Source organism: Carlito syrichta, unplaced genomic scaffold (genome assembly GCF_000164805.1).
Source record: "Carlito syrichta isolate Samal-C Ts95f unplaced genomic scaffold, Tarsius_syrichta-2.0.1 Scaffold315168, whole genome shotgun sequence".
Taxonomy (NCBI): domain Eukaryota; kingdom Metazoa; phylum Chordata; class Mammalia; order Primates; family Tarsiidae; genus Carlito; species Carlito syrichta.
Window position 1 is genome coordinate 285,195 of NW_007259264.1, and position 24,561 is coordinate 309,755.

A 24,561-nucleotide genomic window follows, 5' to 3' on the forward strand; every position below is an offset into this window, starting at 1 on the left:
CTTTATTTATTAGAGTTTTTAGAAAACACAAATGTTAGTAGTTTTATTTTAAATCATTAATAACATGGATGTTAGTGTTATGGTAATCTTGCCAAAAAGTCACAAACATTAACCTTTTTTTTGCTGTTGGTAGCATTAAATATTTCCTGTTTATGTAGTTTGGCCCTATATAAGGGGCATACTGTGAGAATAAAATTGCTCTCACCTATTGAGGCGAGAGACCTCTCAATTCGCTGTTCTTTGCCTTTCTTTCTCATTCCCTCCCCCCACCTCGGGCCCTGCTCTCCAGAGGCTGGAACTCCCCACTGTACTTTTACTGTGCCTTTTCTATGTTTAGATACACAAATGACACATGACTGTATATTAAATATACTTTAGTACTTTCGTTTGTTTCGTGGTAGGTGCCTTAGAAGATGCTAGACCATTTCCCATAAACATATTGTATAAATTTAGATCTGAAAAGGTTGCTTCAAAAAGTATTTCTAGGCCAGGCTCCTTGGCTCAGCCTGTAATCTCAGCACGTTGGGAGGCTGAGGTGAGTGGATTGCCTGAGCCCGCGGGTTCAAGACCTGCCTGGGCAACTTGACGAGACCTCATCTCTACAATAAATCAAAAATTCACCGGGCGTGGTAGCACGCACCTGTAGTTCCAGCTACTTGGAAGGCTGAGGCGGAAGGGATCGCCAGAGCCCAGCAGGTCGAGGTTGCAGCAGGCTGGGAGCGGCCATTGCACTCCAGTGTGGGTGACAGAGTGAGACTCCAACTCAAAAAAAAAAAAGGTATTTCTATTTTGGGGCAAATTTCCTTAACAATCCCCTCTCATTCCCCTCCACCAAAAAACCACACATGACTATGAACCTTTTTTTCTTCTTCTCGGTCTTAAGAGTTTTTGGAAACTCTCTTTTCCTACAAGCTGCTTCTTTCATCTCATGGACAAAGGCTTTTTCTGGGGAAATGGCTGACTGTAACTGTTAGTGTGGGGTCTCGGGGGACAGATTTCAAAGGAAAGCTAGAAGGGAGGGGTCCCACTTGCTCTTGGCTTCTTCTTTTGTATTTGGCATCAGGCCATGATACCCAAGGTGAGCTAAGCCTGGGCTTTTAAAAACTCACATGAACAGTTTCTTGAGAAAACATTTCTTTCCAGGAGGCCATTCTTTCTCCATTTTATTCTGCAGGGCCCTGACACAGATTTCCAGGCCACTCTGGTGGGGGACGGGTAGATGGAGGTGCTGAGGGTTACCCAGAAAAGTGAATAATTGAATTGAATGTGGCTTGTGACAGTTGCCAAGTTGTTGCCTGTGCTGTTGCAGGTTGCCACCCTTCAGTCCCCCTGCCATTTAAAAAATAATATTTGTGTTTTACCAATTGTAATATGTGTTCATTGTGGGAAATCTGGATAAGCTGGGAAGGCATAAAGAATTTAGCAATAATCCAAATTCAGTTTCAAGGAATAGTTCAAAAAAGTTATGTGCTGTCAGTGCCTTCCAGCCATAAACTCCAAGGAACATCCCTGTAGTTGAGCAGAGTTGGGTTTATGTCCTTGCAGAATTGGGGGAGAACTGTGGGCCATCTCCAAAGAGGTGAGCTTGTGTTGGGGAGCAATAGGTCGCAGTTGTAACTCATATTAGCCAGGATGGGGGAGATGTTTGGTCATGCTTGTGTTTTGGATAGTGTCCTTGTTTTTGTCTGTTTTCAGACATGATTATGGAGTGCCCTTCTTTTTATCTTGTTGCAAAACGGCCTCAGAGTGGCCTTGTCTGAGGGTGATATTCTGTGAAATTATTCATTCTCAACGGGAACTGAGGCCAGCTTTGAGGGCCAGGCTGGTTCCTGGCTGTCAGGGCTATTTTTCTCTCAGGGCCACACCCCACCTTCAGTAAAGATCCTGCCCACTCTTGGGTGTGTTCTATAATTTTACCTATTCTTAAAGGTATGCTTGCTAAAGTAGTTGCTAGATGCCAGTCTCCTTCCCGAGGTGTGCTTAACTCAGACACTACATCCATTTCTTTGGCTGAGATGTGTGAGAGCTGGCTGTGCTGTCGGGAAGACTGTCATGGGATCTTGCTATTTTGGATGGCACTAGCATAGGAAGTCTCTACATTTGCAATAACAAGCTTTCAAGAGTTTCTATGTCTATTGTTTATCCTCAGCAACATTTTCTCCCTATAGGAAGTATTAGGAGTGTGAGTTAGGATGCCACTAAACTTTGTAAAAGCTTATTTCATCTCTGATTCAGCTGAAAGATGACACTTTTAGCTAGTCAGTGGTTTATGGCAGTAAGGAAACAGAGAGAGACCTGGGCAGTGCTTTTGGCTGTTTTAGGATGCAACCAGGGTGTTCATTTATATAGGTATTGGACAGAAAGGAAGTCCTTGTAATACGAGTTGGTGGCAGGTTCCTGCCTCCAGGGTCAGCAGGTGAGGTCAGTGTATAAGGTCATCTGGGTGGGGTTTGGGACAAACTAGGGGATGCATGCCCCTCTTCTGGGGATAGTCTGCACATAGCTCCCACTAGTTGTTGCCTGCTGGCTCCGTTGGCCTCTGATTTTCCAGAGAAACCAGAAATCCAGATTTTTCTGTGAGTTCTCTTGAGTTGTCAGCATTGGAAGCAAGCTTGAAGTTTTAAATGCAGTGTATGCATGGACCAAGCAAAGCAGGAGGTTGAAAGCAGAAGACCGGGCCTGGTGTCATGACCTGTGTCTTCTCCACTGACAGGAAGAGATGTCAGGAGAAAGCGTGGTGAGCTCAGCGGTGCCAGCAGCTGCTACTCGCACCACTTCCTTCAAGGGTGCGAGTCCCAGCTCCAAATATGTGAAGCTGAACGTGGGTGGAGCCCTCTACTACACCACCATGCAGACGCTGACCAAGCAGGACACCATGCTGAAGGCCATGTTCAGCGGGCGCATGGAAGTGCTCACCGACAGTGAAGGTAAGTCCACCTGCCTCTGTTGTACCTTCAACGCTGTGCCAGACACTGGGGGCATGCTTGGGGTTGAGGGCTTCTGTCTAGTCCAGAAGGTCAGCATTAAATGGACAGCTCCACACACAGATAAGGACTTTAGCTGTGTTCAGTGTTACCACGATGTGCTATGAGCCTGGAGAGGGAGCAGCAGGGAGACCAGATCTTGTCTGGGGACTGAGGTCCAGGAGGGCTTCCCTGAGGAAGTGATGTTTAAGCTGAGAGCTGAAGATGAGTAGGCGGCAGCTGGACAGGGACTCCAACTATCTTGGCTTAGTTGCTGATTTGCTGAGTGACTTTGAGAAAGTCACTTCCCCACTCCAGGCCTCAACTTACTTATCTGTAAAGTGGAGGCCGGACAAGCTGCCCTAATGGGTCCCTTCCAGTTCTCCCTACAATGGCTCCATGATTTCAGAGTGAAACTCAAGCCTGAGAGAGGCATAAGTATCTTCTCTGGACCCTTGTCCTCCTAGGATGGGGTTTTGACAGAGACTCTCAGACCAGGGTTTGCGTCCCAGCTCCATATGTAGTACCTGGTGATCCTAACCAAGTGCCGTAACCTGTAGATGTCTCATTCTCTTCATCTGGTGAAATGGGCTGTTGACTCATAGTGAGTATTAACATGTATTGAGTGCATGTGGATTTTTGTGTGTGTGGAAGGGTTATGCTAGTAAAAGGCAAAGAATGGTTTAAAGTGGTCTTACCATAACTACTTCCTTCTCACCTGGAACAATCAAAGGAGCACCTGGCAAAGGGGTATACATCCTTACCTGGATGGGCTTATGGACAGGTCATATGAGGTCTAAAAATGTTCCTGTCCTTTGTTCCTTGGCCTGAGATTGCTTGAGACCAGATTAGAGCACAGCCTGGTGTCGCCCTCCCTGCTTCATTTCTGGGGCTGTCCTGTGCTGATGCCCCCTCCTTCCAGTTGACTTGGGAGAGTGGGTGGGTGTTGAGACAGGCAGGTGGAACTGGGGACCTCATCTGGTGTGCCACAGTTCATTCTCTGATCCTAAGAGGGCCAGAGCTTGGGCTGCTCGCTGGTGGGTGTGTCCTGGGGAAGGCCAAACCCTGGGAGCTGGAGATTCCACCTACCTGGCCTTCTGTGAATTCCTGTGGTCAAGTAGCAGCGAGGGTTGGAGTACCAGAGCTGCTTCTGTGTCTCACCCAGAAAACACCGCTTTTTATGAATGGGAGGGTCCCCTTTACTGTACCACACCCACCCTGCCCAGGCCTGTTTGTGGAAATCAAGACAATAGCACCCCAGCTGCATAAGGAAACAGGCATTGTCTGAGAACCTAAGGTCGTTGTAGTTTCTTTTCTGCCCTACCCAGTCTCTCAGGGGCTTGAGAGAGGCAGCCAAGTCAATTTGAAAGTAAAGTAGAAGCCTCTTCTAGAAAGCCCTAATGCTATATTGAATGCGAGACAGTCCTTAAGCCCTTCTTCCCCAGCTGCACAGAGCATGCAAGTGGTGGTACCTGCAGGACTGCTCATTTTCTAACGTTCGCTAAGAGATTTCTTTTGCCTGGTGCGTCCTTCCTGGAAAACCCAGCCCTCTGGGGATGTAATGTCATCTCAGTGCTCCAAACCTCAGCTTATTCTACATCCCTAGAGCTCCGGGCCCTTCATATCACTATGAAAATCTCACATTGTGGCATTTTATGGGACTTATTTAATCACATCCTCACCTTTCAAGGGGAATGCTATCGTTATCATTCCAAGCAGTAATCCCCATCTTGGAGGTGAAATGCTTTTCTAAAAGTGACAAGGCTAGAAAGGGGTAAGCTGCTGACCCCAGGACTTGCTGGTGCTTACCCTCTGCTGTCCATGGTTTGATATGAGCCCAGCTCCCAGGCCAGCTCGCTTGAGTGTGGTCTTGTGATTTAACTGTTGACTTGACCAAAGCCCTTTGGGGCCTTGTGAAGGCCTGGGCTGGCAGGCTATGTATCTGGTCTTGCAGCCATCGTCTGTGCCAGGAAGAGCAATCTTTTTGGCTCTTGGAGAAAACACTACACAGCCTGACCCATTTTCCCTGGGGCCTTCGGGCTGGAAGCCTGTCAGCTACATTGAAGTTTGCTAAACAAATGGTCAGAAATGCCAACTAGACAAGTGAAACAGCAGTAGAACTAGTGGTTAAGAGACAGGGGCTTTGACAGTACTGAACAGTGGATTCATCCTGTTGCTAGAAATCTCTGAAGGACGCACCCAAGAAAGTGATTGTTTAGGAGAGGGGACCGGCTCCAGGGTGGGTGGAATAGTCTCCCTTTCACTCCAGGCTCCTGCTTGAGTTTTGTACCATGTGCATGTGATTCCTCCACAGAGAAGAACTTGGGTGTTGGAGTTAGCAGGCAGTGGTCACAGCCGACATCTGGGGAGCTGTTTCTGTGTGTCAGGCATTTTGTACTTTTTGCTCATTTGCCCTTTACTGGCCATGTGACGTTGGGCAAGTGACTTTTTCTCTGAGCCTCTCTCCGCCCTTCCCATTTGGGCATGATAATGCTTTGTGGAGTTGTTACGGGGATTGAATGAGGGCCCTATGCTACAGTTCTTGATATGTGGGGGAACTCAAGAAATGGGAACTGCTGTGATGGCTTTAGTCCTCCGGGGTGGGGGGGTATAGAGATGGAGGGAGCGCTGCTGAGGGGGCCACACAGGAGCAGGTCATGGCAGCACGTCGGGGAGAGGCCACCCGCTTGATCTTCAAGGAGTGTGCTGCAGTTCCACATTACCCCCTACGGGGGTGTGGCCTTTCTGAAAAGACAGGACACTGTGACAGTGAGCAGATCTTTCCCAGACTCTGCCCCAGAATTGTGTAAAATTCTCAAGTACCTTGAGAACTTTTAAATTGTGGAATGATAGGTTCCCCTATGCTGCCACTCAGACCAGGCTGAAAGCATGACCTGTGCCTGTGGGGCCTCTCTGCAACTGTCCCTGTATGCCTCTCTGCTGCCAGAGGTATCCACTGGTCTGCCTTCTGGGTCACTAGGTCATAAGGTCTCAGCCTTGGCTACAGTGTGAGTCACCCACTGTTCAATACTGGTGCCTGGATGCCAGCTCAGAGAGCCGGGTGTGATTGGCAGGTGTGGCTGGGGCCATAAGACTTTGAAGGGCTCTGCAGGTGATTCCAGTGGGCAGCCAGGGCTGGGAACCACAGGTGTGGATCTTTCTAGGTATTGCTCTCTCCACAGCTGTTATGTCCCTGGCCATGTACCATTGTGTACTTTTAAACATTATGTAAATGTGCTGTATTGACTGCATCTGTTCTGCTTTTGCTCACTTGGCAGTATGCTTGTGAGATCAGGCCATGAATAAATAGCTCAAGTTCAAACATTTCTCCACATGGAGCAATGCAGTAGCTAGAACATGCAGTAGCTAGAACATGCAGTAGCTGATGGAGCCATGCTCTGCTGATGGGTGTGTAGGTGGCTTCCAGTGTTCACCGTCAGGAACAGTCACATCTGGAGCACTGCTGTGCACATGTGGGTTCCTCTGGGGAGTGGGTTCCTCTGGGGAATTGCTTGCCAGCCTTTGCCACATCATGGTGCCCATGGACAGTCATGTTTTCACTTTGGTAAATGATGAGGTGCAGACTCCCTGGCCCCGCCCAGCCAGCCTGAGGGCAGTGGCATTAACATCTTACCTACTGTTGGGAGCTCTCCCAAGTTTATTCCCAGGAGGGGAACTGGGGCTAGCACCTCAGCTTGGTTTGGTTTGGTTAGGTATTGCACGAGTCCTCTCTCTAGTGGTTGTGTCAGCTTGTACTCCCTGCAGAAATCTGGAGTCTTGCCAACACTTGGGCTGGTCCAGCCTTTTAATTATTGCTGATCTGGTACTTATGATATGACACTCTGTTGTTTTATTCAACATTTCCTAATTTCTAGTGCATGGAACATCTTTTTATATTTATTGGTCATTTGGGTTTCGTCTTTTAACTGCCTGATGGCATTTTATTTACACATTTTCCTTTTACTTATTACTTTGTGGAAGTACATATTCTGAGTCTTTTTTTTTTTTTTTTAAGATATAGGGTCTCATTCTGTTGCCTTTGCTGGAGTGCAGTGGCCTGATCATAGCTCACAGCAGCCTTGAACTCCTGGGCTCAAGTAATCCTCCTGCCTCAGCCTCCCAGCCTCAGTTGGGACTACAGGCGTGAGCCACCACACCTAGCTTGTCTTAGCTTTTTAAATAACATCTTTTGATACCTGAAAGTTCTTACACTGCTTTTTACATGTAGATGTTTGAACAGCCTCAGTAGTGCTCAACCATGGGTGATTTTTTTTTTGACCCCCAGGGGACAATTGGCAATGTCCAGAGACATTTTTGGTTGTCACATTTTGGGGATGAGAGTGCTGCTGGCATCAAGTGGGCAAAGCCCAGGAATGCTGCTAAACACCCTACAATGTAGAGAGTAGTCCCCCCATAAGAAAGAATTATCCAGTCCAAAATGCCAGCAGTGCCGAGGTGGGTCTCTACCCTGCGGATTCTGTTTCAGGAATGAGGCGGTTTCTAGAATTTGGATTTGTAACAAGTACCTCAGGTGACTTTTGTGATCAGGCAAGTTTGGGAATCACAAGAATACAGAGGATAAATACCTGAGTACGGCAAGGATAGTCAGTGAAGTCTCCCTGGAGGAGGTGGGGGTGGGAGGAGAGGTCAGACATGCTAGAGGGAAGAGGTGTGTCTGGTGGTCCAGTCCCTTGACTCCCAGAGCAGCCTTCTCCCTTGGTACTCTGCAACCAATACAGACTCCCAGGGGCCAGAACTTGCCACTTCTGGACTCTGCTGCTCTGTTCTCCAGCAGTCACGATGATACGTGTGAAGGGCTCATGGCCAGAGACCCAGGGCTCATTTTGAGTGCTGTCAGCAGCTCCAACATTGTGCTGTGCGCCTTCTGTCCACTCTCTCATCCTACTTTTATGCCAGCCTTGTGAGAGAGCATTTTTAGAAGAGGAAACTGCACTTGTGGAGAGGTTAAATGAAGCACCAACATTCTCCAGCAGGAAGGTGGCAGAGCTGGGTTCCTGGCTTGCCAGACCACTGTGCTGTGCTCAGAGCCATTCTGGAGCCCCCCTGGCGCCTCCTAGTCTGGCCCCTGCCTGTTCTGCCTTTCCTGCTTTGTCCAATGTGTGGTGGGGTCCAGGCTGTCCTGAGCCTTCCTAGGCAACCCCCAGGCAATGGCAGCAGCAAACAAGGAGCAGCTTGACTTGCATTTCAGCTGACTTTCCAAGAGATAACTTCCTGCCTTGGAAGCAGCCAGAATACTGTAAAGTTAAAATGCTAATTGAAACCTCATGGAGAGTGTGCCTGGCTCCTTTGCCCTTATTTGTCCAAACTATGATTCCTTCACCGCAAGCATTTCCTGACAGCATTCTTGAGCTGGAGCTCAGTGTCACGGTTCGCCTACTCGGTTGTGGAGGTTGTAGAGACTCTGGGCCATCCGCTGGATAGTTGATTTCAGGCCCTCACTCTTTCTGAGCAGCTGAGCTGGCCGTGCCTTGTAGGCAGAGCATGGATGCCTTCTACCCTGAGCGACTAAGTTGAATTGCCCTTTCTCTTAAAGCTCGAGGTACTACTTGTCTTCAATTCTGGTGAAAAGAGTTTTCCAATGAATTCCTTTTTCTTGGTGGCCTGGTCCTGCCTCCTCTGCTTGAGAATGTCGCCGAGCCTGTCTGTGGAAAATGTGAGGGAATGAGCCTCCCTCGAGAGAACTGTCGGGAAGATAACACAGTCTTTCCACACATTGGCCGCCTTTTGGAAGAAAGGTACTTGGTGTAGGGTAACAGAGACTGCAGGCTGGCGGCCTGCAGGCCCAGTTCCCTGCAGACATGTTTTGTTTGCCCTATTGTGGATTGGTGACAGTTTTGATTTTTTTAAAAAATTAGTTCTCCTTCCTTTAAAAAATTAGGAGATTCACAGAAAAATCTGGATTTCTGGTATCACTTGGGACAGCAAAACTCACACCACTCTGGGCCCTCATTCCTTCCTGGCCACTGCTGGCTGGAGCCAGAAGAACCCATCCTTCTTGGGGCAGGACAAATGCCCTCCTGTCAGCTGCCTCAGCCCTGGCCCACCTGCAGGCGTGGATGCTGCTCGCTGGCCCTGTGGGCATCTGAGTTGCATAAGCTCTTAAATCCAGATTCTGTTGTCTCCGCTGTGGGGAGAAGTGGGGTGGGACAGCATCTGGAGGCCACTGTCAGGGTGATGAGAGTCACCACACCTGGGAAGGCCTGTTTCTTCCTCAGAATCGGGGTCAGGCTCCAGGCTGCATGTTTGCATTCTGTTTGTCCCTGGTGGGAGTTTATTCTTCCCACTAAACTCAGGAAATCCTAACAATGTGGAAATAGGGAGTGGAAGTCTTTAACAAGGCCCAGGAACTTGAGGCTGAGTAGTTTCAGGAGGAGAAGGTGGAAATAGCCTTGTTATCAAACGTTCCCAGTGATTGTTGCAAAGATCTAAATAGTACACTAAAGTCATGAGAGGGCACTTGGCAGGGGCTGCATCTGGGGGCAAGGGGTAGGGGGAGGTATGCAGACTTGTGCTTCTGGCGTATGAAAAGATGCACTTGCTGCCTTTTGACTTTTGTTGGCCTCTGCCAATGCTCAGAGGCTGAGGTGGACTTAAAGCAGGGTACAGTGGTGCTAGGAGTAAACATGTCTGCCTATCTCTGAAACTGGAAACAAAGGGGGAAGGAAAGTGGGGCCATAAAATGACTGAGTCCTGTTGAAACCTGCTAACTGCCAGGCAGTGCACCAGTTTTTTCTCACCTGCCATATGAGGGAGGAGGCTTGGTGATGCCCCTTGCCTGAGGTCACCCTGCTGGTCAGGTGAACAGAGACTTAGCTCTCTCATCTGACCGGCTTCTTTTTAGTACTTCACATTTTCTGCCAAGAGATGCTGGGTCTTTGCTACATGCCTGCTTCCCATTTCAGTACCTCCTCCTCTCCCTAGGCTCCAGTCCTGTCTCCAAATACTGCTCCTGAGACTTTGGGTTTCAGTAGTGGAGTCGTGAAAACCTTAGGATCTCCAGTGGAGCAGTATCAGGCCAGTGACAAGATTAGAAAGGACACTGAGAAGCAGAAGGGGTAGTCATCCTGGTCCTTACCCCCAAGAATTTTTCTTGGTGTCTGATTTGGTCCGCAGTTGAGACATTACTCCGTATCTAGTAAAAGCAAGTTCTAGCCAGGTGCAGTGGCTCACACCTGTAATCCCAGCACTTTGGGAGGGCAAAGCAGTATGATCACTTGAAGCCAGGAGTTTGACACCAGTCTGGGCAGCATAGCAGGACTCCCATCTCTACAAAAAGGAAAAAAATTAGCTGCACATGGTGGCACACACCCGTAGTCCTAGTTACTCAGGAGGCTGAGGCCAGAGGATCGCTTGAGCCCAGGAGTTTAAAGCTGCAGTGAGCTATCATTGTATCACTGCACTCCAGTCAGTGACAGAGTGAGACTCTGTCTCTAATAATAATAAGTACATAAAAGCAAATTCCAATTCCCCTTGTTGACTGAACTACTTGAGGGCAGGATCTGTTCGTTCACTGTTTTGTCTCTAATTGCTGTCACTAGTCACTAAGTGCTTGTTGCAGGAAGTTGTGGGTGGGACTTCTGTGGTGGTGCTGGTCTGGGGTCACCCTCGGGAGCCAGAGGTCACAGTCTGTGGGGGAGAGGCTATGCTTCCTTAGAAATGGCTCTGTTACTTGAGAATGTGAAGGAAGCTTTGTAGAAAGAGGAAGTAGGTATTTTTTTTTTTTACCCCATAAGTCTTTCCCCTGTCATTGGGATGTGATCACTTGGACCCATTTTATTCAGGTGTGACACTTGACCCCTCTTGGGATGTTCTTATCTAAGGGACATTTGAGAGTACTTTAGAACATACTTTCAGGCCTCAGGGGCCCTGGTGTCCAGCAGAGCCTAGACCAGGGTGGTCTGGGATTGTGGCTGCATCCAGCCAGCAAGACCTGGAGGCTGTGGCAGTGGTGCCTGGGAAGTCTTTTGCTGGTGGGTAGGCAAGTGAGACCACAACTGTCTCTGCCATCTGCGGTCCCCTGGGAGGTGGAGGGAGCCAAGGGACACCCCGACTGTGCTTAGTGCCTCTCACTGGAGGAGTGGGAGGAGTGCCCATGTAACTAGCCCTCCCTCCTCCTTCCACTGCAGGCTGGATCCTCATTGACCGGTGTGGGAAGCACTTTGGTACGATACTCAACTACCTTCGAGACGGGGCAGTCCCCTTGCCTGAGAGCCGCCGGGAGATTGAGGAGCTGCTGGCAGAAGCCAAGTACTACCTTGTCCAGGGCCTGGTGGAAGAGTGTCAGGCAGCCCTACAAGTAGGCATCACCCTTTTTTTCTATATAGTGGGAGGCACCAGCCTACCTTCCTTCTTCATTTTCTCTCACTGCAAAATGGGGGCAGTTCCTGTCTCACAGAGATGTCATGAGAGTTTATGAGTTGACCCTGGAGCCTCTTCCTGTGGTCCCAGTGACCCGAGAGGCTTCCCGGGACTGTGCAGGCCACCTAACAACTCTCCAACCTGCGAGTCCCCAGGGTGTTGGATCCTGTTACATGTGCACTGCAACCTTCAGCAGTGAACCACGAAGTGCAGAACCTGACCCATTTTCTGATCCCATTCTGGCCCTATGAGTCACTGTGAGGCCAGCATAGTCTCTACAGACAAACACCTCTACTCCTTGACTAGATGGGGCAGGACCGGTGGGGCCAGGTCTGGTGATGGTAAAATCCCACAAAACCAAAATGCTTCAGACATAGCCAGCAGCCCTTTATTTTGAGCAAAGTTAGGATGTACCAGGGCTTCAGGAGAGTCCCTTGGGTGGGCATGCATGAGGCTCTCGTCGTGTCTCCCCCGCCACGTGTCTGTGCCTGGCCTTCCACTGGAGCAGTGCCCACAAGGTCACACACCCTCTAACCCCGAGCGTCTGTGACTCTTCGTAGATCTAATTGAGTGTTGCAGCATTTACCTTCTTACTGTAGTGTTTATGTTTACTAAAGTAAGCACAAATATCATTTAGGAAGTCAGATAATGCTTGTGAGGCTGATATCAAATACACTACCGTGCCGCTTTCCACGCACCCTCACACCTGAGGTACCCTCTTTTAATTCTTTCAGCAACTTTTTCTTTTTCTTTTTTTTTAATTAGAGTCTCATTGTGTCGCCCAGACTAGAGTGCAGTGGCATGCTCACAGCCACCGCAGCCTTGACCAGCTGGGCTCAGGCAATCCTTCTGCCTCAGCCTTCCAAGTAGTTGGAACTACAGGTGCATGCTACCGTGCCTGACTAATTTTTTGATTTACTGTAGAGACAAGGTCTTGCCAAGTTGCCCAGGCTGGTCTTGAACTCCTGGGCTTGGGCAGTCCTCTTGCCTCAGCCCTTCAAAGTGCTGGGATTACAGGCTTGAGCCACTGCGCCCAGGTGGCTTTTTCTGGTAACACATTTCCACATAACTTATCTATACTGCTATTTAATAATGTTTCCATTTTCGAGTATTATCTACTGGCATCACTACAGAAGATGAGAATTCAGCTCATGCACTACCACCACCCCCAATTACCACCAAGCTTATACCTACTAATTCCTTCTCCTGTTCACCTAATACAGCTTCTCACAGTCTTGGTTAAGTCCAGAGTTTACATTATGATGTAGAAATATGGCTAACAGTTAAGCCACAGAGTATACAGTGATTATTTTCTTTCTTATACAACTCTTAGTTTGCCAGAGTTCGTGTTTGCCTCATTGTTTTGTTTGCTTGACTTTCTAAGTGTCTACTCCTAGTTAAGCCCCACCTTCTCAGACAGTCCCATATTGGTATGTCCAGACACATCAGCGATTCTCTGCCTCCTCATTATCTTGGTGACATGCCCCCTGGGTTCCGTTTCTGTTTGTCTGAGGGTAGCCCTTGTCTCGTTCCTCTTAGGTTCTCTGGCTTTATCTTTTTGTTCTGCTTTCTCGGAGTTTTCTTTTCAGTTTTATCTTTCACCCTTCTATTACATTTTTCATTTCTGCTCTCATATTTCTAATTTCCAAGAGCCTTTTCTTGTTCCTGAATGTTCTGTTTCATATAGCATGTTGATCTTGTTTCATAGGATGCTATGCCTGCCCTCACCTATCTGATGCTAATATCTGAGGTTTTCTTTCTTCTCTCTTTGTCTGACTCTTCTCTAGTTCTCTTTGATTTGGTCTTTCTCTCATTTTTGAGAGACTTTCCACATATTATCTGATGATCCTAGTTGTCTGCTGAAAGGGTAAGACTGAAAGCTGTGTGTGTGTAGGCAGTCCCTTCTGTCCAGTGGGCTGCATTGTGCATGAAGAGGCTGACTTGTTTTGTTTTGTTTTGTTTTGTTTTGTTTTGGTGGGAATTCCAGCTGTCAGAATCTGTAAGCCATTTTGGGGGACAGGAAGAGAAATCCTCTACTTTCCTCCTGGGTGGGTGTAAGCCTGGCTGCCTGCCTTTGGGGATCCAGTAGGGGAAAGTACCAGGGATGCTCACTATTTAGTGTCATGTTCACTTAATTCCCTGTTTTCACAATAGTGACTCGGCCCTGTCCTCTACTGTGTAATCCATTCTAGGAAAATGGACTTTTCTTCTGCCAGGGGATGGTTCCAGGGGGTCTCACTGGTGCTTTTGCCAACTGGCAGGCACCCTCTACTCTTGCCCTGTGCCTGCCAGCCTTCAGGACTGTTCTCTGGAGAATGTCCAGTCTGTTTTCCCATCTGTTGACTTGGGTTTCAGCTTTCTCGGTCTCCTGGTAATTCCTTACCTGTGACCTGCTTTCTACCTGTGAGTTTTTGACTGTCTTTTTTTTTAGGTTTTTATCGGGGGGTGAGGGGGCTGCCTATCTCACTTTTCCCTTTCTCGCCTTATGGGCTTGTAACTTTCTTTTTTTTTTTTTTTTGAGACACTCTGCTGCCCAGGCTAAAGTGCAGTGGCACAATCATAGAGTTCACTGCATCCTCAATTCCTGGGCTCCGGTGATCTTCCAGCCTCAGCCTCCCTTGTAGTTTGGTTACCGGCATGCAACACCTCGCCCAGCTAATTTTTAATTTTTTTTGGTAGAGACATGGTCTCACTGTGTTTCCCAGGCTGGTCTCAAACTCCTGGCCTCAGTCAGTCTTTCCACCCTGGCCTCCTAAAGTGCTGGGATTACAAGTGTGAGCCATCAGGCTTGGCCAGCTTATACCTTTTTATTCCTCTGCAGTCATCATGGGAGAATTTTAGGGACTTATTATTAAATCAAGCTTCTACTGCCATGAAGGGGCTTTATTTTTTGGTAGTTCCTGGACTGTGGAAAATATGTCATCCCTCTTAGTATTTACTGAGCACCCTGGCATATAATAGCCACAGCCAAAGAGCAGACTTAACTGGAAAATCCAACTCCTAGTCTTCCCCCCTCTGACTGATTGGTGGTAAGAGTCCGTCTCTCTTCCCAGCCTTGACTGCCCTATCTCCCGTCACCAGAGCCTGTCTTTGTCCAGCAGGCCAGCTTAAAAATACCATGCTTGGCAGGCCTCTTAGGCTGAAAGCGTGTTTTGTTTCAGCAGAACAAAGATACTTATGAGCCTTTCTGCAAAGTTCCTGTGATCACCTCATCCAAGGAAGAACAAAAACTTATAGCGACTTCAAATAAGGTATGTTGGAGGTACCCTTATGGAATGCCTTTTGCTACCAGAAATGATAGAGGTACTTCTGGATAAGTTTTGAAATTAAAAATGTATGTAATTGCCTGAGCAAGGCCTGAGATGGGGTTCAGAATGGGAAACTGAAGCCATCCTATGTCAGCCTGCAACTGGGTCATGTGGTCCCCTGCCCCGGCCAGCAAGTTGTGCCTCCCTGTCTGCTCTGCCTCATGACAGGGGCCCAGCCCATGGGAAGCCAGAGGTTCATCACACCTGCCTGCCAAGTAACTCTCTTCTTTCCTTGTAAACAACCCACAGCCAGCCGTGAAGTTGCTCTACAACAGAAGTAACAACAAGTACTCGTATACCAGGTAAGGTGTAGGCCCGAGGAAACACTGCACACGCGCCAGCCAGGCTCGGCGCCTTTTGCTTCCTTTAGTTGAGGATGACCCCTCTGCTCCTCATCACCCCAAAAAGAAATCCTCTTCTTATTAGTAGTCGCTCTCCATTTTCCCCCAGCCACCTCCCCTGATCCCCAGCCCTAGGCAACCATGAATCTGCTTTCTGTCTCTATGGATTTGCCTATTCTGGACATCTCATGGATAGAATCATATACTATGTGACCTTTTGTGACCAGCTCCTTGTCTTAGCATCATGTTTTCAAGGTTTATCCATGTTGTAGTGTGAATCAACACTTCATTTATTTTTATGGCAGTATAATAATACGCCATTGCATGGACCACATTTAATCATCCATTCATCATTTGATGGACATTTGGGTTGTTTCTACTTTTTGGCTATTCTGAATGATGCTGCTGTGAACATGATGCTGCTATGAACATTCATGTTCACAGCAAGTCTTTATGTGGATACATATTTTCATTTCTCTTGAGTAGATACCTAGGAGTGGAATTGCTGTGTCATGTGGTAACTCTAGGTTTAGTCACTTGAGAATTTGCCAAACTGTTTTCCAAAGTAGCTGCACCATTTTACATTCCCACCAGCAATATATGCAGGTTTTGGGGATGCCTTTTGACTCTTGGGAACCTGCGGCTCTAAGTTAGCAATGGGAGGATGCAGTGGGTATTTAATGAGGTTACTCAAGATCCTTAAAAAGATCTAGAAGTCTCCCTTGGGTATTGTCTTTCATGTGGCTTGGTGAGGCTGTGTCCTTCACCTGGTGCCTGTGCCCAGGGGCTGGCTGTATCTCTGGTGGTTTCAGAACCATCACTCAGGCATGCTGTTTAGGAGCACAGGCTTAGAGACCAGAGCTGTCTTTTGGGGGCCTGGCTCTGCCGTTTCTTAGCTTTTGGCTTTGGGGCATTACCTAATTTCTCTGACCCTCACTTTCTTTCTTTGAACACTGGAGACTAGTGCCTTTCTCATGGGATTATTGAGAGTGGAATAAGATAGTGGAGAACATAGACCCAGTAGGGCCCAACAAATGGTGGCAGTCTACCAGCTTGTGGTCACCTTATCAAATGCTCTTTTGCAGCAATTCTGACGACAATATGTTGAAAAACATTGAACTGTTTGACAAGCTGTCACTACGCTTTAACGGAAGGGTCCTGTTCATAAAGGATGTCATTGGGGATGAGATCTGCTGCTGGTCCTTTTACGGTCAGGGCCGCAAGATTGCTGAAGTCTGCTGTACATCCATCGTCTATGCCACGGAGAAGAAACAGACCAAGGTAAGGGCCTTGAAAGGACAGGTATGGGTGGCTGCTCTGAAGTACTTGTAGAACTTCCTTCCACTTGAGCAAAATAAAGAGGGAAAGGCTTTTAAACTGCTTTCTTTGCCTTGCGGTTGCTCATTGTTAAAATATTTATCTTTTAGGCCTCGGAAGTATGTAAGTGTAGGTCTTGAGGAAACAGAATGGCATTCCCCTTCTGACACTCAGCAAGTAGAGATAGTCATAGTGAATGCAGTTCCTTAGCCGTAAATTCAGATCCAGACTTACACTCCTTTGTGCTCCCTGCCAACATTTTTTCCCTTTGATGTCAGTGGTCTTTCTGAACTGCCTGAGCTCTTCCTCACCCACCTCCATACAACGTTATTTCCTACCAGTGTGGTCCCAGCTGGTCTCCCTCATGAGAAGAGCGGTCCTTCCTTCAAGATCCTGACTGTGGCTTTCTGGTCATGACCTGTGCTTACCAGGCATCTTCTGTCCTCCTTGTACTGCTGGCCCACAGCTGCCTTCCACCCTCTCTTGGGGCCTGCTCAGTGTTCCTTAGCTCCCCACCGTGTTGGCGTCCCTGCCCAAACTGTACTTACGTCCATTTTTATGTCCTCCTCTCCAAACCAAGAGGCTTGCCCTCTCCCTTCACTCCTCCCGCCATACCACTCCGTAAAGCTGGACGTGCCACGTGCTGCTGGAGATCCGGCTGCTGTTAGTTGGATTTCGCTCTCAGGTCTTCTGCTTGCCTGCCCTTCTTGGGCTGTGAGAGTGAGCTTGCTTTCTTTTGGGGACTTTTAATCACGATATACATTCTGTCATTTCTTTCTCAACCTATCTGAGGGAACTCGGATTACCAGTGCTGTGCAGTAGGTCTGCCATAGGCCAGTTGTCATGTCTGTCATCTGCCTCATCCCGGCACACAGGCGTAGTGATGTTGTCATTAGTCTGTAGGTCACCTGCTCGGGTGATGAGTGTCCCTGCAGCTTTAAGAGGCACACAGTTCCGTAGCATTCTGGAACTGTCCTCAAGCAAAGAGCAAATGAGAGAAAATCACATCACAAAGTAGAAACCAGAATCTTTTTTTTTTTTTTTTAACTTTTATTGAGAATTTAAGTCCTGCACAGAATTAAGAGTAGCACAGTGACCTCCCTGGACCATGACCCATCTCCAAGGACTCTGGTTCATGGTCACTCTTACGCGGTCTGTGTCTACTCTTCCTCCCCAGCACTCACAGGGCTGGCTTGACAACATATTTTATTCATTTAGAATCTATCCTAAAAGGATATATATTGTTGTTAAGGTAGCTAAAAAGAGGGAAAACACTGAGGTTCTTTTTTCTCTTAGAGATAGCAGGGCATGGGCCAGAGAGGGAACCAGAGTCATCGGCTTCCCAAACCACTTTCACGAGACACATCATGCCTGTCTTCTCTGAACTCTTTTTTTTAGAGCTGTGAAATCCTGTGACTGGACCCCTATTTCATCATGGTTTGGTTGTTTTTTGTTTTTTTTTAACATACTCTGGCTGCCTCTGCCCTTGGGTATTGTGATAGTCAACATACTGATCATGCTTTAAAAATATTAATACTTCTCATTTTTAGAGCTTAACAGGGAGCGATAGGATTTAGAGACCACGTGATCTGATCCCAGTTTTTTCTAGATTAGCAGATGGGTTCTGGAGTGAGCCCATACTTGTGTGTGTGAAGCTGGTTTGTGGCAGAGTGAGCACAGGAGGCCAAGGTCCCCTTCCCACGGCTCCTTTTGCTCTGCCAGCCTGTTCCTTTCTCCAGGGAAGCATGTGACTTTGGCTTTCCAGGGAGTTGGTGTCAGGGACAGCTGCCTGCTCAGGAACAGGTTTCTCCGTCATCCAGCCCAGACCTCTGGGAGCTGGGCTTTGGGTGACACACACATTTTACTGTCTTAAGCAACTGCAGATGTTCCATTTGGGATTTGTTTTTGTGGCTTTTTTCATAATTGGTATCTTCCTTGGTGCAACATCCCAGGTGCCTTACTAATTATTTTAGTTGTCATTTTGCTGGAAAGGGTATGCCTTGCTGAAATTAAAGTTTAAGCAGATGTTTAATACATACACTCCATTTGGTTCATACTTCTGATTCATACCTCTGATTCACTGAGTCCCAGGTAATCGTGAAGTATAGAATTCTGCCCTTCACTGGTCATTTTTCTTTCTGTTCAGATTGTGTCATTCTAGTGACCCTTTCCCCTGTCATTTCCACTCCTGTTGAGCCTTTCAGTGACTTGGACTTGTTGTTTTGTGTGTATTTGTTTTGGTTATTGGATTTTCCAGTTCTAAAATGTTCATTTTGTTCTTCTATCTGCTGTATCCTTGCAGAGAGTTCTTCTGTTTCCATGAGCATTTGCCCTTACTTGTTGGAACATTTTTACAACAGCTGCTTTCATGTCTCTGTCAGATAATTCCAACATCTTGTGTCATCTTGGCACTGGTGTCTGTTGGTTATCTTTTCCCACGATGGGGAGTTGAGATTTTCCTTTGTTTTTGTCAGTGTCTCACTCTGGTTGCCCAGACCAGAGTGCAGTGGCACGATCATAGCTCACTGCAGCCTCAAACTCATGAGCTCTCAAGCAATCCTTCTTCTTCAATCTCCTAAGTAGCTGGAACTATAGGCACATGTGGCCATGTCTGACTATTTATTTTTTATTTTTATTTTTTTGTAGAGACATGGTCTCACTATGTTGCCCAGGCTGGCTTGAACTCCTGGGCTCAAGCAATCCTTCTGCCTCAGTTTCACAAAGTGCTGGGATTACAGACTTGAGCCATAATGCCTGGTCTTCCTGGTTCTCCCTGTGCTTAGAAATTGTGAATTGTATTCTGGACATTTTGAGTGTTACATTACAGGATTCTGGGCCTTATTTAAATTTTAGGGAGAACATTGATATTTTTGTTTTAGGAGGCAATTGACCCAATTGGGTTCAGGTTGCAAGCTCCAACTAGCCTTCTGTGGTTGGTAGTTCCAGGGACGGGACAGTTCAGTTCACAAAGCCTTCAAACCTGTCCCATGTATATCTAATGCTGTGGCAAATCTGTCCCTAGCAGTGTCTGTCCCAATTTTCAATTCTTGCAGTCTGTGTTTGCCACTTAGAGGCAGGTCCTGCAGCTGAGTATGAGTCCAGAGTTGAGGTGCAACTTTGTTGGCTACTTTCTCAAGCTCTCCTTCTTTCACAGTCTCCTTAGTACTCTCAGCAGCTTCCTGAGGGCTCCCCTTTTTTGGCTGGCTGGGCAGAAGACTGGGCGTTAGTTACTCTGGCTCTGCCACCCGGTTCCTATGACTGTGCCCACATGTGGGGCCAAGTAGCATGAAGATAGAGAAACAAAGCAGCAGGTTCACCCCGTCCGGTTGAGACCACAGCTCTTCTCATCAGAAGGAAAGGTTCCCTCCCTGAGTTGTGACCCCTGCAGGCTCTGTTGCTGCCACAGCTCAGCTGCCACAGATTGCTCAGGGCAGATGTACAAAAAAACAGAGAAGGAAAATGGGCTGTCCTCCCACCCTCCGTGCATCTGAGACTCTGTCTGCTTCCCTGGCTGTTGGAGACCTTCTAGAACTCTCTGTCCTGGGTTCATTCCAGCTGCATTGATGCTGGCAGGGTACAGTGGTGCCCTCACCGCTGGTTTGGTATTGCTTCACATTCTAGTCTTTACCTCAGTCTGCCTGCTGCTATTCTCAGAGTCTTCAGCTGCTGTGTACATGCTGTCCGGGCTGGGTGGTGTCAGTGAGGAAGATGGTAGGGTGACTTACTCCATTTCTTAGAGTCAGAGCGTCATAGTCTACCCTTCAAAGCAGAGTGTAGTCTGTGAGTCCAATGTCTGGGCCCACTTATTTGTCCTTCCTCTTGTTCACAGCGCCTCAAGCCTGATGGGCAATAAGCCAACAGTGCTTTGCCAGACGAGAGGAATCGTGTCCATTTCTTGAAGGTCCAAGGGTGCTCTTAAGACTATTGTAAGCTGTTGAAGAGTTTGTGTGCAAAGCTACTCTGTTAGGAGCAACATATGGGCGTGACCTAAATGTCCATCCAAGTGAACTGGTTAATTGCATTGTTATGCATTGAATTTATGTTAGAGACAGGGTCTTGCTATCTTGCCCAGGCTGGAGTGCAGCAGTGCAGTCATAGCTCACTGCAGCCTCCAACTCTTGAACTCAGACTTTCCTCCCACTTCAGCCTCCTAAGTTACTGGAGCTACAGGCGCGTGTGTACCTGGCTTGCATTATTGTATTTTTTACAATTCCTTGGTATGGAATGATCTCCTGGTTAAGTTAGGGACAAGAAGAAGGTACACAGCAACCCATGTGGTGGGCGACGTTTTGTGTTTTTTAAAGTGTGTGAATATATGCCAAGGGTGTCCAAAAAATGTATACATGCTTTAAGAGATGTTATCTGTGTATTATTAAAAGTATTACTTTACTTTTAGTTCACCATAATCAGAAGTGTCTGGATGCTGGTGGTAACTACTTTGAGCACCTCGTGTAATTGCAGACGTCTAACATGACTTGTATTCGTCTTTTATTATCAGTATATATTATTTCAATCTTAATAGTTTTTTTCCTGTCTTAAAGGGTGTATACATCTTTTTGACACCCTCTGTAAATATACGCATTTTTACATGCACAGAATCTCTCAGGGTAAAATGATGAGAAGCGTTGCCTTCAAAAACGGAAACTGGGGGCAGGGGGACAGGGAGAACTATTTTCCTGCATTCCCTTGGTCTTTTGTGAATTTAGCACCATGTGTAAGTGTTGCCTGTGGAAAATAACAACTGATTTAAAAATAATGACAGTTTTCAGTGGACTCCGGGCCCTGCCCGGAAGTACAAATGGTAGCAGTGGTGGGCTGTGTGCGCACTTTGCTAACTTTCCTGCCCTGTATCTTGTGGGGCTGCAGGTCGAGTTCCCTGAAGCCCGGATTTATGAGGAGACCCTGAATATTTTGCTGTACGAGGCCCAGGATGGCCGGGGACCTGACAATGCACTCCTGGAGGCCACGGGTGGAGCAGCTGGGCGCTCCCACCACCTGGACGAGGACGAGGAGCGGGAACGGGAGCGGATCGAGCGCGTGCGGCGAATCCACATTAAGCGCCCCGATGACCGGGCCCACCTCCACCAGTGAGCCCACCTCCACCAGTGAGCCTGCCACAGCCCGAGCCGCCCCTCGCACCGCCCCTTCTCCCCGCCGTGCTGCACTCAGACCGTATGCGGGCTCCAGGGCACTTTCCACTTCCTCTGGAGCTTGGAAATACTTTTATAACAAGCCAGATGATTATTTCGGTATTTCTTGATGAAGCGAATTGATTGTTTTGACCCAGACGTATACACCCCTGTTGAACAAGCTGTGTCTAAGGTCTCTACTTTTCATGAGAACCCGAGAATCTATGGAGCCAAGGCTTCCTCGGAAGAAAAGTATGAATGAATGTGAAGCGTATGTAAGAACTGTTTGCGGTATTTATTTTTGTGGGTGTGACTCCCTGTTTGGGCTTTTCAGTTGACATTCCCTTAAGGGTCCTGTTTGATAGTTCTGAGAGGAGTTCTGTGGGTGGCAGCCACCAGAGGTTTCTTGAGCTCCCTGTTTCAGATTTCATGATCCTCCAGCCCTAGCAGATTGGCTCCTGGTTCCTGCATATCTGGCCCAGGAACAGTCTCTGTTGCTTTGCTAGAAGTTCACTCTGCCACGTGGTTTTGTGCCTAGAGCTTGTGCAGTGGAAATGTGACCTAATGAGCCTCTAAACTGTTTTTGCTAAATGTTGCTTTGGGTACAAAGCTGTGGCAAACCTTTTACTGCCTTGTTTTTGGCCTGGCACTGGCTGGGACCCCAAGTGTCTGTCTAGGAGCAGAGCTTCAAGGGCGGGGAGTGCTCAGCTCTGTTTCTGGCTACTTCCCTGACTCCTGCCCCTTCCAGTTACCCTCCTGGTTGCCCACTCTGTTCTAGGAAGGCTGCCTGACACTGAGAGGCATAGCTCACAGATTACCCCGCCAAGGGATCTACTCCTCCTCCTTTTCAGCCTTCCTGCCCTGAAGCTGGGTTTACTGCAGTCGGTGGGTGCCTTGCCCTTTGCCTAGAAATTCAGTGTGGACCAGACTCTCCTCCTGGCCTGGCATCTAGGGAGGGACACGCTTCTACCACCAGCCCCCTAGGAGCTTCCCAGCTAGAAACACAGCCGTCATCTGAAGACCCCCTTCCTTTCTTTGCCTCGGATTTTTACACAGTATAGCGTGGCCAGCAGTGACTAGGTCGAGAGGTTGTGCAGATACCTTTGGGTCCAGTCTGTGTCTGTGTTGGTGTGTGTTAAAGGGATATGTGACAGTTGGTGGGATGTGTGCTTGTGGGGCACAGGTGGCTCACGCTGGAGCCCAGTTGTGTGCACGTTGCTGGCGTGGGATGGACGTTCGCAGTGACCTACCTCTCAGGCTCCTCTGTGCCTGCCAGGGAACAGAAGGGAGCCACAACTGACATGGGTGGGTGAGACTAGACTAGGTAGAGTAGTCAAGGAGCATGAGTGTGCCAGGTGATGGGCCTTGCCTGTCATCAAGGGCACTGCTACTGTTTTATACCAAAGGTGTTAACATGGGCAGCCTTTGACACATGTAGTCCAAAATACGAGTCTATATTTTGAGACGGTTTTTACAGCTTAGACCTTGTACGTACTGCCCTGCCTTTATTTTGTATCCAGCAGCAAAGTCTACAATAAAACTTTAAAACAATCGTTACTGAACATCAAATCCATATACTGGGTAGATGTTTTTTAAACTGTCGTGTAGGAAACTTTTATATTAGGACATTTGAATTTTACTGTTAAGGAAAGAGGGTTTACAAATAATGTTTTGTAACTATTTTATACTGTTTAAGTTTTAAACACCAACCCTGCCGTTTGGGTTGACCTTTTTTAGAAAGTTAAAGTGAATGTCAGTTCTGATGTTTTCTGTAGGAATGGAAAAGCCATTATATAAACTGTTGTGAACGTCTGTGTGAAGAACAAGTCTGTGGAACAGTTTTGATTTGTTCCTTCTAGGGCTGTGACCTAGTGTTTCTGGCAGCTCTCTCTACTGTCCCTGTCCTCAACTTGGCGCCTGTTCTTCTGTGTCTTTGCCTCTGTGAGATGTGTACAGGTTCCTAAGACATTCCAGGGTGGATGACACTGTTCACTGCCTCTAGCCATAAGCAGACAGTGTTGGCTGGTCCCAGCTCTGTCACCGACTAGACTCAGCAAGAAACTGATTTTTCTTATGTTAGCCTGAAGGGCAAAAATCAATATTTATAATTGAAGAACCATTCAAGTAAAACACTGGCCTAAGATTTGGTAAAGCGCAAGGTTTTATTACATGTTGTAATAGCTTACAAGTTTTTTAAAAAATTGGAACAGCTTTTGGTCTGTTGGAATCAAGTTTAGTTTGATCGTTTTTTGGATTTTTTTTTTTTTTTGCATAAGCCATCTGATAGGGGAGGGGGTATGCCCCAGGCAGTTCCTGCCGTTCTGTGGTCGCTGTGCAGGTGCCCCAGCCCCCATTAGGTGTGTGTGCCTGTACCCTGCAGCAGCTGCCCAGGAGCTGGGCGAGCGACTCAGCCCTCCCTCTCCAGTCTGTGCTGTCTTCAGGGCTCCACCCTCAGTTACTATAGTACATTTAGGTGTGTCCTTCACCTTTCTGTCTCTTTGCCCTCAGAAAAAATGCTGTAAGTTTTAGAAGTAGTCACTGTTGTTGTATAAGCACTTGTGGACATATATAAAATAAAAGTCATATAGTACTTCTATCTAACTCTGTTTCCTGGGTCTTTTCTGAACTGCCCAGCACAGCTGGGCCACTGAAGTACATCTGCAGCAAAGAGCAGGACAGGCCCCACATTCAACCTTGCCATCTCAAGGCTGCTTCAGGAGAAGGGAGAGATGAGGCCTTTAGCTGTGGTGGTTGAATTCAGATACCGAAAGGAAGTCTCAGGTTAAAGGCTGCCTGGCTTGGAAAAAAGCAGAATGATCCACTGGTGTTACCACTGATTTACTGGGGGGAGCTGGGGGGACTCAGCTCACCATCTGGGACCTGAAGAGCCTAATAGAAACTTAACCAAATTCCTTGACACTTCTAAGTTCCATTTATTTGAAACAAAATCCAAATAACACAGCTTTATGAAATTTTCTTTACTACTGTCAGACCACAGAATGTCTTCGATAGGTTCTCAAACTGTGACTTGAAGCAAAACCAGTAGGTTAATGGATGTAAACAAGAGGTATGTTCCTACAGCATATTTCTGGTCACAGAAACATCACCAAACTTTTAAATGAAG

General features: G+C 47.5%; 1 protein-coding gene across 3 annotated transcripts in view; it reads left to right on the forward strand.

Moving 5' to 3' along the window:
• KCTD10 (potassium channel tetramerization domain containing 10) overlaps positions 1-24,038 on the forward strand; it is a 29,856-nt gene extending 5,818 nt beyond the window's left edge. The window contains exons 2-7 of one of the 3 annotated variants that reach the window (XM_021706129.1): positions 2,714-2,927; positions 11,111-11,280; positions 14,504-14,593; positions 14,900-14,952; positions 16,077-16,272; positions 21,175-24,038. In XM_021706129.1, coding sequence (XP_021561804.1) covers positions 2,714-2,927; positions 11,111-11,280; positions 14,504-14,593; positions 14,900-14,952; positions 16,077-16,272; positions 21,175-21,399 — 948 coding nt within the window. In that variant the 3' untranslated portion in view covers positions 21,400-24,038. Of the gene's footprint in view, positions 1-2,713; positions 2,928-11,110; positions 11,281-14,503; positions 14,594-14,899; positions 14,953-16,076; positions 16,533-21,174 lie in introns of those variants that run through there. The other 2 variants (XM_008072431.2, XM_021706130.1) reach the window with 2 other exon arrangements.
• Positions 24,039-24,561: the final 523 nt, after the last annotated feature.